Below are 16758 nucleotides of genomic sequence, written 5' to 3' on the forward strand. Positions count from 1 at the left end.
AAGCTTTGCACTCTTTTTTCACGAGGATTTTATGTGATATGTGTTTTATTGATTAACTGGCTTTGCCTTCCATTTATAACTCTGTTGTACATGTTTCCTTGAGGAAAGGAAAGGCGTATACCATGCATGAGTCTTTGCTTTGTTGTTGCTAACACTCATGTCAAATATTTTAAATTGTGTGTGCTTTTGAAATGCTAGGAAAAAAACCCAGTAGGTCTGTGTTGTACAGCATCTGTTGCCTGTGTTCGTCAGTGTTTTGGTTCATTATGCTGCTTAGCCTTTGCTTTACGAAAGCATTTAAACCACATGCTTCCCTTTGACTGTTGGTAGTCTTCAGTAGAAAGACAATCTGATTAAGTCTGATGTGAAGTGTATGGATGAACCTCTCCATGTGATTGGGAGGCCTGGGAAGCTTTGTCAGGCCCATAGCAAAGGTGTAGGTAGTGCTGCAGGACAGCGGCTTAGTTCTGTCATCTGTTTTTTTTGTATTTTTGTTGAATGTTGTACATGTAGATTATGTCTACATTTCTCAACATTTGGGTTGGAAAGGACCTTCAAGGACCTTTAAGATCATCTAGTTCCAACCCCCTGCTGTAAGCACTAGGGCAGGTTGCTCAAAGCCCTGTTAGCCTGGCCTTGAACACCTCCAAGGATGGGGCATCCACAACCTCACTGGACAAATGATGAATCCTCACCTCAAATGGTAGTAGATATTGCTGCCAATGCAGTGATATTTTGCCTGTCAGTAGGTTGTGTGTAGGTGATTCCATTGTTGTTTTTTCCTCACCTGTTGCTTTCAGCACAGCATTGTAGGGCTGCTTCTGCTGCTCAAAGCATTGTTAAAGCATGACCCAATTTAGCAGCAGCTGCCATCTCATTTCCCTTCACTTTGAAATGCATAAAATAAAATATTTTAAAACATATTTTGAAATAATAGATTCTGGACATTGATATAGACAAGGCAGAAAGTACTCAACTCCAGTTTGGTTTAGCTTTTCCAAGTTAAATGCTGCCTATATGACAATCTATTAATTTCACCATTTTCTCCTGGACTATCAGAATATTTTGCTTTTATAACAAGCTACGTAAATATGAAAATGAGGATTAGGTAATTAAAAATTAGTGCTAAGTGAGTGTATTAACTTGATGTGCTTTAAAAAATTGAGATTTTATTTTGAATTGCCATTAAATCCACTGCCTGAAGTGTTTAAGCTCTGAGAAGCTTGTAATTGATTTCATACATAATTTAGAACTGAATATACTATTTTAATCATATAATTATCTTAAAGGGTATTCCTCAGATCACTCTGGGGGCTTTGTTAAAACTCCCTTAAGTGTGCATTGGTCATTGTTATGCTTGTGTTTTTAGAGCTGTTAGTGTTCAGCTATTCTGATGGGCTTATCCTTGCATGTTCACTGTCCTGGTTGCAGCATGAAGCGTGCCAGTTCTCTGAATGTTCTTAACATGGGTGGCAAGGCTGCTGAAGATCACTTCCAAGTAAGAAGCCCTACAATATTCTTACCAAAATAGATGATATTAGTAGGGTTTGGGATAAAAAGATTATGTAAATAATGGAACAACAAACTCCTGGTGATTGGCAAGATCCTACTTGAGTAAGATATCGAAAGCATATGCTTAATGCATCATTCAGTAACACTTCTTGTGAACGGTATTTAAGGAAGTGCTCAAGTCTTGAGTAAAAAGCATTGGTTTCCACGATATCAAGCAGTCTCTGGGTTTGTCTAGCTATTGAAATGGATATGAAACTTCTGGAATATTATGTATTTTAAACACTTAAAGACAACAAAACAAAAAAACAACAACCCAAGAGCTTCTAAAGCTTAGGTTCCAACTGTTTTTTCTTCAGCATCTTTATTGAGAAAGGCCCCATTGTCCTAACCTCTGTACATTTTCAGATTTCCTTAAACACAACCTCAGTTATTTCTGAGGGTGGAGAGGAACAGTCGCTATAAGTTTGTCCGACCTGTGTTATGCTTTGCTAAAACAAAAGCTTAACTATATATGGTGTGCCCGATTGCCGCTTCCCATTTTCTGTTTTTCCCTTAATAAGCCATTGTTTCCTATATTGTCAACTAAGCTAGCAGTGTTCTACATCCTAAACAGTGTTGTGCATTTACTAACGCTGTAACTGTAACTAATTTTAGGGAAATGTAATTGCTTCTGTACTAATGAAACTGCACATGAGGATCTTCCTCGCTATTTGTCCTGAAGTAGCAAGAAAGCCCAAACTGTGACTCTCATTTTGCTATTGAATGGCGTACAGGTTTTGTTGTTATCTCCAATGAAAGTACTGCAGAGGTTTTTGTAGTGTGAAATATGTGCAACTCTTTGCATAGTGTGAACTTTAGCCAAAAAAAAAATCCATCAGGATAAAGCATAAATCATTGTAGCAGCAGTGCTAAGGTTTCAAACTGTCATGTCCTGAGTGCCACTAAGCTGAATTCTTAGTATTTAATTGATGCTACTTCTAGAAGAATTATTTATTATTTGTGAACACACTGCAAGATACAAATGAGCTATCAACTTCTTGTGAGCTTTTCTAGTTCACCCACTGCAGACACCTGTGGTGCTTCCCACAGATGGGTATTCCTGCTTTGGGTAGGACCTGGGTTAGGATTTCACAGGGTGTGCTGATCTCAGTAGATCTGTGCAGTAGCAGTAGTTGAAAGCTGGGGAAAAAGATCATTAGAGTACGCAAGTCCCTCCACACAACGTTACAAGGTCAGTTCTCTCTAGTTCTTTATGGTTTTTTTTTCCTGTTAGTAATTTTATTTGCTTGAACTATCTGGACACCTGCATAATTTATTTTTTGTGTGTTTTTTTCCCCCCCTTCACACAGGAACGAAATAATTGTCTGACAGACTCGAGAGCTCTGAGTGTCAGTCAAACTGATTTGGCGCATTGAGATTCTTGGAGAGAAGCTAGCTAATATTCCTTTGTGAATAAAGAAGCACTGAGATCTTCAAAGCTTTGGTTCCTCATCATTATGTATAGGAACACATAGGTCGTAGATTTTTCTTTTGGTTTTGCAACGGACTGCTGTTATTACTTTTCTAAATAAGGATAATTTAAAACATGGCATAAGTGGGTATTTTCTTCTAAAAGAAAACTATATAGGTATATATTGCTCATTGCACTGCTCCCATTCGTGTTAATTACATTGATTTCTTTAGGAGGTCTGAGTAAAACAGCAGCCAAACAACTGTAAAAATGCAAACATATTTGAAGCATACCAAAATGCAAAGATGTTTGAAAATGAGGGTAAAATGAAATGTGTAGCAGTAAATATATACAGTGCTGGAGAAAAGGATAAGTTGTGTGCATAACTGTATCCATTCGAACAGAACATACTGTATTGGTGGGGCTGTCCATCCCTCCACTGATTATTTTAATGTTAAAGACCTTAGCTAGCAAAACAGCACTTAAACATGGATTACTTAACCACTAGATTGAGTTAACACATTTTGTAAGAGATGATTGGGGTTACGTTACATATAGCATGAATAGGAATTCCTGTGACCGTAACTTAGATACCCATTGATAAAAGTCTTAGGGCACAATAATTGATGGAGATAGGACAGTTCAAGCTGATGAGGACAAAAAGAAAATGTTTTGGCCTTTGTCTTGTATAGTGGAAAGATACTGAAGTTCTGGACTGCATCTGTCCCAGGGCAGCTGCTGTTGCTCCTGGGGAAACGCCACGCCTCAGGTTGACTTTCTCGCTTGTCCACTGGAATTCGGTCCCTATTCTCTGCATGCTCCAAGTGCTTCGGCATTTCCCTGTGCTCATCCCAAATGCTGCCTTTCTCCACAATAGCTGATGCCAGCAGAAGCGTGCAGCTGCAGGCCAGGCTGCTGCGCTGGGAGCAGCTGCTGAGCAAAGGACCGCTCCAACCTTAAGGGCCCTGGTGGAAGCGCGGGATGGCCGTCGGTGGCAAGCAACTTGTTTGGCCACGCAGCCGTGTTAAATCTACTTACAGTTACGTGTATGCTGTTTGTATAAAGGACTGCTGCTGGAACCAAGTATGTAAGTTTTAAGTATTCCATGGACACTAGTGTTTTCTTTTGCTTTTCTGTAAAGCTTGTGATTTTGTTCATCTTTTGTAAAAACTTTTATTTGTGTGAAGTTGGATGAAAAGGTTTAAAAAAAAAAAAGTAAAAATGTATTTGTGGTCGTAGTTGTGAGTTAGAAAACACAGAACAAACTTAAGGAAAGCTGGAATACCCATTCAGGATCAGCACTGACTGAAGGAGCTAAGAGACAAGTTGTAGTGTTTGAACAGGCTGTGAGAGTCTTTAGAATTAGTACTTCTTAGAAGTATTCCTCTGCTTTGGCATCTGGTTCTGAGCTGTGTTACAGTAACTGATGCGTACCGCTGCGTATGTAATGCACTCGCCTATGTTTACCAGGAGGTACCGTGTCAGCATCTCTCTAAAGAAAGCTGCACGTGGTGCACCTGCTACAAGGACAGTTTAGAGATGGTGAGATACAATGCTGCTAATATGTAGAAGTGTAGCACAGAGTAGTGCAATTCATTAATGAACTTGAGCAAGAACAAGTTGTTGCTCAGTTATCTTAACAATATATACTCATATAATGTAGACTCTTGAGTTTTAATCTTTTATTAAAGAGCTTTTTATATTAAAAAATATATATATCTAATATATACTTATTTTTCCCTAGAGCAAAATACATTCTGTGCACCCACCGGTATGTTCGGGTCTCTGCAGAAACACAGGCTGAGCACTGTGCAGAGCCCTGTGCTGCTCGGCTGGGGTAGCTGTGCCCTGTGCCGGCTCCCACTGCAGCACTGCCCGGCCCATAGGCAGTCCCTGTGATAAGCTCTGACTGCAAACACCCTGGAGAGTCCCTCTGTTCCACAGCAGTGTGGTGCTACTGCTATAGGAGTGGCTCAGTGGGCCTTGTAACAGCGTTCTGTAGAATTAAGTGTTTCACTTTGAGGTGTTTATAGAAGCCTAGCTTCCTTTATAAATAATTAAAAAGAAAAAAACAACCTATTTGGGCACAGCTGTGTTTGGTTGTAAGGAGCTACTTGAAAGAAATGGAATATTTTCAAACACTTTTGTCTTCAACATTGAAAGATAATTCTTGGCAGGCTCAAAAGTTTAAATGGAAACACAGAACTGTGTTAATGATCAAATGTACATGAAGCTTCCACGGTGCGTGGCCAGAGTGTGTGAGCTTTCTCACTGAGGGCTGCACACAGCTCTTACTGTGGCTGGTTTTACCAGTACTGCGCTTTTACATGTTTTAAATTCTTATGTTTTAAAGTGTGTTGCAAGATAAATCTGAGTTGTTTGAGCTACAGCATACTCAATAATACTTACATTTAAATAGTTTTCTAGAAAAGAAACCCAAATTTCCTAAATCCCAAAGGATGATGGCTGAGCACTTAGAGAAGGTCTTACAGCTATAAGTCAGTGTGCCGTTGGTAGTGCGAGAGGAACTTTGACCATGCGAAAACAAACTTAGAGTCAACTTGAAGTCCTCGTGTTCCCGTCGGGAATCAGCTACTGCCATGGCCTGGCTCACACACACTGCAGTTTCAGGTGGGCTTCTTAGTTTGCTTTTACGTAGGATTTTCTGTCTGAATTTCCTCTGCTCTGGTTGTAGCTAGCAGTCTGCTAGAGTACAAGTCCAAAAACCCAGCTGTTTAATTCTTAGATGTCTTCAGTACTGAATTTTAATCTACAGCTCTGAAGCAGAAAACCGAAGGCCTTTGGAATGGACAGGCATCTTGTCAGGAGAGCTGCAGCTGTGGTAGTACCGCTGGTTTTTAATCTGGTATGTTTCCTTGCTCAGAATCATAAAGCTGAGCTTCATTAAAAAGGTTACGAGGAGCTGAGGTTATGCCAATGCCTCTCCTGTTTGCGGCGGCCCACTGAGGCTGCTGCATGTAGGAATAATTGTATGCAAATGATGGACAGAAAGCTGCCTGTTGCCTTTCTCTCTGGTTGTGCAGCAGTCTTCAGCAACACTGGCAACCTTTGTTCTTCAGTTGGGATCGTTAGTTCTTAGTGTAAAATGCAACCATGTTATGATCAGCTCTTCAGAGGAGTAACGGGGCTGCTCTGACGGCTGTGCTTGTAGTGCTGCAAGGACGGGGCACAGCACTTAAGCAATAGAAAAGCAATGGGATGCATTTGAGTTTGTATGTTTTCTTAAAACAAAAGCCCCCAAACTTTCCAGAATTGTAGTAAATTAGAATTGGTTTTAAGCTTGAGAAATATTTGTCCAGTAACTTTGAAAAGTGTGGTTCTGTTGCAGATATGTAGTAAAAGATGTGCAGTGCTTCAACAGTGTGTTTACAGTACTGTGAGAGGAGTTCCAGTTGTAGCAGTGTATTGTCTGACAGCTGCTAAGAGCAGGGCAGTTTGGGTTATGTCAGCCTCTACTGAGAGAACAAACATGACAAGATGTGATGCTGTGATGTTTTGCTTCCTTATAGCAACTTTCCACTGTCACAGACACAGAAATGTTTGTATCAACGTTGGGGTTTTCCTAAGTGGTTTCGAGGTAGATTTTGAACATTTACATGTGATGTTTTTCGAACCATTCAGATAGGCTCAGCACACTGATGAGTGCAGGTCAGGAGTGAAGAAAAAATATTTTTAATGTCCATTTGTCATTTTGAGGAAAATAGTTTTGGTTTTATATAAATTTTTGATGTGTGGATTTCATACCTGATTACAAACTTAAAGCTTTCCAAGACTGGCTTTAAGATGCACCATTTTGCTCTGTGTCTCATTACTGTTGGTTACAGCAATGGAAGAAATCCAGTTTGGAGGTCCCGTTTGTCTTACCCCGGAACAAATGGCCTTTGTTACAAATAGCATTCACTGTCATTTCATCAAGAAACTTGTCATGAGATTCTTTTGTGTTTTACTACATCTGTTTTCTAAACATCCACTGTGTTTATTTTTTATCCTCACAAATTAAGCTGCTTTTCCCTCTCAAGAGCAGTCTGTTCCCAGAGCTCGGTATGTTCCTTCTGAAAAAGGTCCCCTGAAATACATTGCAGAGCTGCGGATGAATTTGAAGCTGTTTTAAAAGTTTTTCAAAGTGGAGAAAATAAAACATTTAAAATGCTCTCACAGGGTAAAAAGGAGTACACTCAGCACGTTCTAGAATGTAAATCTTCTGTGTAAAAAGATTAGTTCAATTTTTTCTGTATAGAAACAAATCTCGGTTGTGAAATCCAAAGATGAATAAAGCTGTATAAAGGGAAGGTTCCTAAACTGCATTTATTAAAGCCCGTCTGTTTCAGCAGCGTTACCACCAGACTGAGGGGGCTGATGCTTCCCCACATCAATGGGGATGTCTGGTCTTCATACCCCCAGAGCTGTTCTCACGTGCAGTGTGTTGGATCACAGACTGGGGGGGGGGGCAGTGTGACTGACAGAAGGGGCAGAAACTGCAGCTATTACTGCTGAGCCTTAGGACGTACAGTAGCCTGCTCTGAATGCAGTGCCCAGAGAGGCAGGTTTGGGGGTGCGGGTTGACTGATTGCTATTAATCAGCTGCATCCACCTGTGGCTTTAAAAACATATATACATAGATAGATAGTTGGTGGATTGTAATGATGTATACAAATAATACAATAGGATGAGCAATGTACCAGGCAAACTTAATGGGAGAATAATTCTAGTGGTAGCTATGCTGCATGAAACATCAGAATTTGAAGACTGAGGTACTCGTGGCTACAAACTATTGCAATCTGATGTATTTTTTCCTTAGGTTGAGTACACAAAGACTTAAAAGCTTCATCATTGGATTTTATTTAAAAAAATAATTAAAAAGATTACTGTCGTCACTGACAAATACAGACTAGGCAACCTGGGGAGAAGGGGTGAGATGGGAGAGGGAAATGTGTGAAAGCTTAACAGCTATACAAGTGAGTGTCACCCCCTGATAACAACACCCACCCACCACACACTAAGTTTTAAGGCCTTTGGAAAGTGTGGATGAATAAGTTCATGTAGCTGTCCTTCACCCCGAATGCAGCGACGATTACAAAAAAGCACCCAGAGCAGTTAGTCTTGAGGCCAGCAGAAAAAGATGCAATAAATAGCACAAAGATGGGAAGAAAAAACATGTAGAGCTCTGATAAAAGCCTCTGAGGAAAGCAGGGGCTGTGTGGATGAATGCAGGTGCCACTCATCAGTGGGATTAGTGGGATGCAGTAAGGATTATTCTCCAAAACACTTATCTCACAAGGAGAGGCTGGTGAACTTCTACCCAGATACAAAAAGAGCATCTTTGCACAACATAAAAAAAAAAATGCTTAATGTTGTTGTCATATCACCTTCTATGTATTTCAGCATCCCTTCCTCTGCTCTAGGAAGAATTTCATTTTACTAATGCTCCTTCCTGAAGCAAAGTACGTTCAATGCACTTTTGGACCAGGATGCTATACTGCAGAAAGAACTTACTTCATTCCTTTCACACCTTCCAATTTTACTGTAAAGCAGCAGAAGGATGGAGGTAGATGAGGAGCAAACACTACTCTTAAAGTCCTCATGCTTGCAGGGTGGTGTGACACAGCTCCAGGTGACGGTTCAGGTTGTGGCACTCTGCTGACCATCAGTCTCATGAGCAGCTGATTTGCCCAGGTTATTCCTAGTGCTGGAGAGACTCTGCTATCAGCAGTGCTACAAAGAAAGCAGTACAGATTTCTATATATATGAATTTCATATGGAATATCTTGGCTTCTGTTGGAACAAAATTACATTAGAACTGCTCTACTGAAACACACTGACGCAGCTCCTGGTTTATCTAATGTATCAAGCTTAGTAGGATGCAAACAATAAATATGCATGCTTAAACCTCGTTCATGTCTTGATGGCAGAAGGCACTCAGACTTTTTTCCTTAAGCAACAAAAACAACTCATAAGGCTTGGCTGCTGTTTTTCTAAGCAGACAGAAAGTGGATGCAATTCTACCAAAGAGAAGAGCCACAAAAAGCCTCTTGTGCAGTGAGGGCAGCAGTGCTGCAGGGAACCTGGCCCTGAAATTGCTGTTGAGGCATTACTACAGAACCACACGTGGTGGTTTCAACACCACCACTGTTTCAACAGTGTTTAAATGCTGCCCTGTACAGTGCTGTTACATTTCTGTGGTGGATGACTCACCTGTAGCTACACTGTGCAGCTTCTGACTCGCTCACAGCATCGGTCACCTGAAGCAGAACAATGACATGTGTAGCTGAGCTGCTGTTATGCATTTGATTGCAGCAAACAGAAGGGCAGGGAGGAAAGCCAACTAAATTCAAGTTATCGGATCACGTATTAAGCCAAGTTAGAAAAACCCATATTCTTTCAAAGCAAACTAAAAGCAACTCCTGCTAGCTATAGCGTATATGAATTTAATTTCTACTAGATACTGAATTAGTTTAAAACAACAACCAAAAAGCCACCTGTGCCAAATAACTCCTCCATTTGTCCGTTCCTTCAAGAATGCTCAGAGTGTAACAGTTTAGAAAACTACCCATCTCCATTCCAACTCTCAGACTCCGCACCCATCAGAGCACAGCCTTGAAGGACATTCATTTTGATGCTGTACCTGATTAATGCACATTATTGGAGTCCTGAATCTGGTGCTTAAGCCATGGAGCTGTGCTCCAAACGTCTGCAAGTAGCGAGCCTTCAGAACAGAATCTGAAGCCCCAAATTCACATCGAAACAAAGCAGCAATGGAATCGATGACCACCAACCGCACCATGCCTCTTGTGAGCAGCAGGGACAGCCTCTTCGTAATGCAGTTGTGGAAGGTGTCCTGTCCCCAGAATGGAAACAGACAGCATTAGAACAGTTCAGATCCGTGCAACTGAGATGGTAACTACAGCTCTCATCACTGAAGTGCAAGCTGGTGGAGCTTCTACTCATAAGACGGGTTTGCAGATCTGAAGTCTCACTGTTTTTAGCAGGTATCTTAGGATTTTACATAGCAAAAAAAAACCTGGAGACAAGCTGTGCGTGTGCAACCTGCTGCAGTTATTCACAGCTGTTTTAAAGGATTTACAGACATCTTAATCTCAAGCAATACAAATCCTGGACAATTCTGTTTTGCAGGGCGGTTCTCACTGCAATACTGAGAACTCAGGACCAGCATTATGCATCCCAAACAGAAGTGACTGAACTGCAGCTTCAGTAATTGAAAACTGCGAAACCACCAAACATGGCAGTTGTAGGAAGTTTAACACAAATACTCTGCAGCGTGCAACTTCTTTCATGCACGTATTAGTCAGAGGAAAGGGCCTTGCAGCCCGGTGTCTTGTCTTTAGCAGTGGTTTACAGCAGCTGAACATAAAGGAGAGCAAGCACATGGTGACAGTCTCAGCTTCTGGCCAACTTGTTTCAGTGCGGGCAAGAAAGGTGATCATGTGAGTCTCAGTTCGTCTGATTGCTGCCAATAGGTAAAGAACAGCATCAAATGCAGCAAGAATGAAACAATATCCTTCAGCTCTCCACAGTTTTTACAACTGAACTGTGATTCTTGAGTCCGATTTGCAGTAAGACCCATTCTATTAAACTAACTGTTGTTTTTTGGTAGTTTTTTTTCCCCCCCCTCAAAATCATAAGCATTATAACATCAAAAACATTGGATTTTTTTTTAAACGAGGGAAAAAAAAACACCTTGTGTATCCTGATACACACATGTGCACACCAACAGAACCGATGCACTGCAATATGTGAATTGCTATCATCTGCCATGCAGCTGTTTCACTTTCCAGTGAGCAGTGTTTTACCTTTTCTCCAACAGCTGGAATGTTCTAACAAGTGCTGCTTTCGAGCTTACAGAAAACAAATCTTTCAGTGGTCCATCAGTAAGCTGTGTACTCACAGCCACTGAAGGATGAGCACCCAAATGACGAGAAGGCAGCACTTTTTCCTTCCAATGCTGCTATGCGTCTACTGGAGAGGTGTGGCAAGACAGCTGCACTGCAGTTCTGCTGTGCATTACTTATTCTGGGCACTGGGTTTTGCATTCTTTCCTTCTACCCCGTCACATTTTCAGTTTACTGACTCTAGTGTTGTACTGCAAGTTACTCAGGACACACAGAGCACCTTCCGTACATTTACTGGTATTCTGTCTCCAAATTCAGTGAAGGAGCTGCAATAAAACTGTGTCCTGATTTTGGCTGGGATAGAGTTGATTTTCTTCATGGAGGCTCCTACGATGCTATGTTTTGGATCTGAGATTAAAATAGTTGGGGATAACACACAGCTGTTTTGGTCTCCTGCAACAAAAAACTCCTCTGGTTACTGGATTACAGCATTGTGATCACGTAGTTGTAAGCTGTGCTGTTACTCACCAGGTCTGCTGCATGCTCAACAAAGATACTGTTCCCAAACCTGATCTTTTGTATGATTTCAGGTGGCACATCAGCACGCAGCTTATGCTGTTGAGCTATCAGCTGCTGCAAACGTTTACTTGGGAATGCATCTTCTGTACAAATGTAGACAGCTCCTGCAATCACGAAAGCATCCTCTGTTACTGCAGCACGACTTTTACACGGACAGTTTTCCTAATGGTACAAAACCAAAATATGGAACTATGCACTCACAAGCTCAGCGTACCTAACTGGAAATTCATTTCACTTTTTTGACACCCACACTGAACTGATGATGAACACCACCACCACGACTTTCTTGTAGCTGCCAGGTGCTTTTTGTGGCCTGCTGACAGCTTTACTTTGTGCTCCCCAGCAATCCACTAGGTGACACCCTTCCTGCACGGCTGCTGCATGGCTGCTGAACGTCTGCCTGCCTGGCTGGGAAGATGACAAGCACTGTAATGTATCCAACCCACAGGGAGTAATAACCCTTCTTTAAAACTGCACATTAGGCACAAAAAGATCATAGTTCAATCAATCACATGTGTGACGTATGATGTTCAATCACATGACATGATCCATGTCCATATAGTTTTACTGTGGGTTCTGGTTAACGAGTGTGCGTTATTACTGAGAAAATTAACTGCACACATCAAACATGTTGGAGAAAAAAATAAATACGTGCAATATATTCTTAATACAAAAACTAATTTTCTTTGGCACCAAACTTCTTAAGCTCAGTTCTCCCCAATCCCTCCATAAATTCTTACAGAAATCACTGCAGTTCATGAACTCCCAGTCAGATTTTCAGTTTCTAAAATATCAGCAAGTCAAGAGAAAGCTCTATAACGAATCTGATGTTACATGTATTCAGCATCAAAATTTGCTCCAATAAGCCAATTATGGCTTGCAACACTGAATTTCAAACTAATGAAAGCCACGCTAACTTGTGCTGAGATATCTTTAGGCTAAAGGAACCCCTGGAGTAAAACATTCTGGACTTCCCAACTACCCTTCTTATTCCAGCTGATTACCTTTAGCACAGCACTGCCTAATTCAGACAGACAGCCGTTTCCTTACCACAGATACTGACTTACGGAGAGAGCATCTGCTTTTTAAAGATCAGTCTGACAAAATGGTGCCTGACCAGAATGGTGGAAGTGCGTATGGAACAAAGGGGTGTCACTGAATTCCTCCATGCGGACAAAATGGCGCCCACTGACGTTCAGTGACCCCTGCTGAACATTTACAGAGAGCAAACAGTGGCTGTGGGCACAGCGAGGCGGTGGGTGGTGCATTTCAGCAGTGGTGACAGTGCGTCACCGCCACTCGTGGTGACTGTCACGAGCGCAGCACGCAGCTCTTGTTCATTGCTGGTGAAAATGCACAGCTCAACGTGGTGACTGTGTTGAAAAAGACTGTTTTGTAGCTGAGAATCTGTCCTATCAAACAGTGTTACTTTGCTCGTTGTAGCTGCTGTAGGTTCCACAGACATAAATAGGAGGCATTACTTTTGGAGCGAGCTATGCGGCCCAAGGGAATTCCTCTTCACTCAGCACAGCCCAGGCAAACCAAAATAACAACAACTAAACTCAGTATCAAAGGCTGATGCCTTATCATGACTCCGAAGCACTGAATAATATTCACACATCTTTAAGGACAGATAAATTGCCGTAATCTAAATAAAAACAGGAGATTGGTACACAAACAGAAAATCCCACGGCATCCTCCTGTTTGCAGCTTACCAGGAAACCGTCATCACCACCAGCAACCCAAGAGTCAGGGTGCTTTTCACTTCTCAGAAGGAAGATGGGAGATACACTTAAGAAATCATCCTGAGTGATCCTATAAACATCTTCTCATACAGTCCCACAACGGGGATATGAGTATTTTTCTTCAGTTTCAACCCCAAACCTCACCCTCAAGAACTGCAAGAGATCGTCACACAAAGTAAGAATTTTCAGCCCTATGAACCCAACTTGCCATGCACCAAACCAGCCTGGTTAACAAGAATCGGCAGCAAACATGTTTTTCTAATTCAGAATTCTAATGTGGATATGCACGTCACATTACATTCACGTGTTACTCATGAATATGGGCATGGAAAATAAATTCAGCCAATATGCAATAGACCATAGCTGACATTCTTAGAATGGCAGAAAGATAACCTTGAGGCAAAGGATGTCCTAATTTCTTGGTTTACTGCCAGCCTTCTAGAACTGAGAATTGTAAACAGGATTAGCATGAAGCCAAGTGAAGGAAATATACAATAAATCTATACTGTCTAAAGAAATGTAATTCAACAGTTCCATCTAAGGGGAAAGGAGACCATCTAGCACTTAAATCAGCCTTCTGCACCTTGCCCACCTCTAAAATGTAGCTGTTCTCAACAAGCAGTACCAAACTTGCCTGTTGTATTGGAGAAAACCTGGAAAAACCACAAAGCCTGAAGTTGGCAATTCACACTTCGTTGTTGCTAGCATCTAAAAGTCTGACAAGAGCTATTACCTTTCACCAAAGCATAACTTTGGAAAACTGGATGAAAACCTGGACTCCCAAAGTAGTAATTCAATTCTGACCACACTGAAACAGAGACCAAAAGGTTCTAGTTTAACTGAAGGGCCCACATTACAGCACTCCAAATCCCACCAGAGTGGTGCACAGTGCACTTTAACACAGGAACTGAACAGAATGGATCTGCTTCTGTTCTGATTAATGACATAACTTAAACTGAAGTAGGGTCAGCTAAAGTGGAATTTCTGCCCATTAAGTTAAACCCAGTGTGGCATGGAAGGAAGAATAAGACTGCTGCCAAATCACACCGATGGCATCAGGAGTAAATCTTGCCATGTGAGGGCAGTGAGGCCCTGGCATTGCTGCCCAGAGAGCTGTGGATATCCCATCCCTGGATGGAGGGATCACAAGGCCAAGCTGGAGCCCTAGGCAGCCTGAGCTGGTGGGGAGCAGCCAGCCCATAGCATGGGGATGAAACCGTCTGGTCTTTCAGGCTCCTTTCAATTCAAACCATTCTGTGGTTCTACAACATTCCTACAGACAGTACATTCCTCCAAGTGGCAAATCTATCAATATTTAATATCAATACTTACCTGACTCTAATCCACCGTATCTGTAAGGATACTGCACACAAAGGCACAGCTGCAAACCAATCTGAGTCTTCCCAGCAGAACTTTCCCCAGCAAGTTCTGTGATTCCCACCAAAGGAATGCCACCTTTCAACAAGTCATCAAGCACTGAACATCCCAGACTCAGCTTCTGGCACTGGGAGGAGAAACAATCCTTATCTTGGTAGAGCTGAAGTGCTGTACGGTTTTTCAAAGGATTAAAAACATAAACAGAAAGAAGGAAAAATTCACTTAGTATCTTTCTAATGCACAGTGACACAGTACAGATGTTGATGCTGTAGATTTGTACCTACAAGGGATGCCTTCTTTGTCAATGGGAGAACTCCCCAGTTCAGCCCAGGCCTCCCCACAGAACCCACTGACTGAATGCCTGTTTAAAAACCAAGAGTTCACCCTGAGCCACAAAACCTTTTCCTTTCTTTGCCTCTACGGAGTCTCTATGGGGAGCTACAATCAGGGAAGATCTTGCTGACTATGAAACAGCATTGTTGGCATCTGGCCAAGGCCTAAAGCTATACGCAGCCCACAAGGAAACAGATTCTGATAGCAGAGCAGCCATGAAGCATTTTTGCAGGGAGAGCTATCAGATCCAGCTTCCTTAGGAACTGAGTGATCACATAAAATCAGCTTACAAAGTTTACGATATACCATGCGAGCTCTTCAACCAGCCTTGGCACAAAGGAAATTATTGAAAAAGAAGGAGGGAAAGAAAGAAAATCTCATGTTCCTCCAATCACGTTTTCCAGACTGGAGAATCATTTTGCCGTTTTAAGCTGGCTTGGTCCCAAAGAATGGCTTTGGTAAAATTCCATCTACTTTCAAGGTGCCGCAGGAGCTGCCCTTAAGGTAATTAAACAACTAACTACAGCATAGCTCAACTTTCCATTTTCAGAGCCCTATCACTGTGTCAGTGAGGAACCAAGCTCATATCTTCTCACCATCACAGCATTTCCAGATCTAAATGGAACGTTTGTTATATACTGACTTCATTACCTGTAAGCATGCAGTTTTTCCTCAGAGCGCGAGAGACCGTTTTCAGCAGACACTCCACATCTGCACTCGACAGCTTCATCAGCCTTTGCAAGTCTGCTCCAGAAAGGTTTAACACCTCCTTTATCGATTTTATGTCAGCTGAAATGAAGAGAAGCTTTATAAATACTTCCCACCGCATCTCAGCCGTGCACAAAAGCTTTCTGACTTACTGCTCGTTTCCTTGAGGTTTACCTACAGCACATTCTTGCAAGCTGGGCAGCTAACCTTTACTTTGAGTGGGTCAGTGTGGTGTCACGGCACTTGGAAAACGACCACTGGCACGTGGTGAAAAGCCATCGCTTCTAATTACTAAAAAAAACTTGCTAAGGAAATATTAAATTACTGTTCCAAAACGTGAGCATGGCGCTGTGTGCTGACACCCAGAGCACGCCGTCCCACACAGGAAGGCACTACGTGACAGCACTGCCTACACGTCCCCAGGGCGCGGTACCTTTCTTAAGGGCAGCAATCACCTTCGGGTTCAGGTCAAGCTGGTCCCAGTCCATGTCCTGATACGGCACTGGGGTGAACAGAGCATCAGGGAATTGTTATTAAAAAATAACAGCCGGGTGTACTCGCAATAAAACGTAAGCGTGATTCAATGTGAGCACTTTGTAGGCACTTCGCGTATCCGACAGCGAAGCGCACCGCGACCGCCCGCCTCAGCGCCTTATCCCGACGCACCGGATTAGCGCTGTAACCACCGAGTGCCGTAAGGTGCGGCACTGTCGCGCACGCCGCCTTTACGACAGAGGCAGTCGCACGAATACGGCAGAAGGCCGCGCGGGCACTCACCCGTGGAGCGCGGGGCACGGCGGCTGCCATGGGGTCTGAGGGCAGGCGGAGGGCGGAGGGCAAGACGAGCGTTATCGCTAGGCGGCACCTATTCAACGCGGCATTCTGACGAGAGCTTAAGCTCGCTGAAATTATCTGTGGCTACGCCGGCGTCTGCCCGGCAGGTCTCCGAACCGCTTAGTGCGGCGGACGCGAGCGACCCAACCCGAGATCACCTCAGTGCCTCCCCCCAACAGGCCTTACGACCTCCGCGCCGGAGCCGCCGCAGCCAATCGGCGGGCAGCCCGCTCTCGACGTCATTGGTTGCTGGCCTATCACAGCGCCTCACGGCACGGGCAACCCGGCGCAGCCAAGGACCGGGCGGGGCGCCCTCCGCTCCGATAGGGCGCTGTTCCGGGAGGCTGGGCGG

At 42.9% G+C, this 16758-nt stretch overlaps 2 protein-coding genes across 15 annotated transcripts in view; one reads left to right on the plus strand and one right to left on the minus strand.

Annotated features, from left to right (window-relative positions):
* Positions 1–7272, plus strand: part of KLC1 (kinesin light chain 1) — a 62019-nt gene extending 54747 nt beyond the window's left edge. For 8 of the 12 annotated variants that reach the window (XM_046942590.1, XM_040701314.2, XM_040701315.2 and 5 more), the window contains 2 exons: positions 1432–1498; positions 2862–7272. In XM_046942590.1, coding sequence (XP_046798546.1) covers positions 1432–1498; positions 2862–2927 — 133 coding nt within the window. In that variant the 3' untranslated portion in view covers positions 2928–7272. The remainder of the gene's footprint in view (positions 1–1431; positions 1499–2861) is intronic. The other 4 variants (XM_040701316.2, XM_040701317.2, XM_025151089.3 and 1 more) reach the window with 1 other exon arrangement.
* Positions 7273–7798: 526 nt separating this feature from the next.
* On the minus strand, positions 7799–16585 carry XRCC3 (X-ray repair cross complementing 3). 3 transcript variants are annotated; one of them, XM_015287481.4, is made up of 8 exons: positions 16350–16585; positions 16028–16074; positions 15516–15653; positions 14487–14699; positions 11359–11513; positions 9606–9818; positions 9176–9222; positions 7799–8695 (listed from the first exon to the last, which is right to left on the minus strand). In XM_015287481.4, the coding sequence occupies exons 3-8, from the start codon at positions 15592–15594 to the stop codon at positions 8473–8475; spliced, it is 930 nt and encodes a 309-aa protein (XP_015142967.1). In that variant the 5' UTR covers positions 15595–15653; positions 16028–16074; positions 16350–16585; the 3' UTR covers positions 7799–8472. The 3 variants fall into 3 exon arrangements, with proteins under 3 accessions (XP_015142967.1, NP_001006489.1, XP_025006563.1); NM_001006489.2 differs by having other exon boundaries at positions 16006–16074; XM_025150795.3 differs by lacking the exon at positions 16028–16074.
* Positions 16586–16758: the final 173 nt, after the last annotated feature.

The sequence above is a fragment of the Gallus gallus genome, chromosome 5 (assembly GCF_016699485.2).
Source record: "Gallus gallus isolate bGalGal1 chromosome 5, bGalGal1.mat.broiler.GRCg7b, whole genome shotgun sequence".
Lineage (NCBI taxonomy): Eukaryota > Metazoa > Chordata > Aves > Galliformes > Phasianidae > Gallus > Gallus gallus.

What these genes read in the sequence shown, in the direction of transcription:
- XRCC3 (NM_001006489.2), bottom strand. Translation starts at nt 16,060, where the DNA reads ATGGACTGGGACCAGCTTGACCTGAACCCGAAGGTGATTGCTGCCCTT. An exon ending in GAAAAACTGCATGCTTACAG is followed by an intron (nt 14,700 to 15,515) that starts GTAATGAAGTCA and finishes AAAACCGTACAG; the next exon opens with CACTTCAGCTCTACCAAGAT. An exon ending in GCTGCACAGTGTAGCTACAG is followed by an intron (nt 8,696 to 9,175) that starts GTGAGTCATCCA and finishes CTTTCTTTGTAG; the next exon opens with CACTGCTGATAGCAGAGTCT.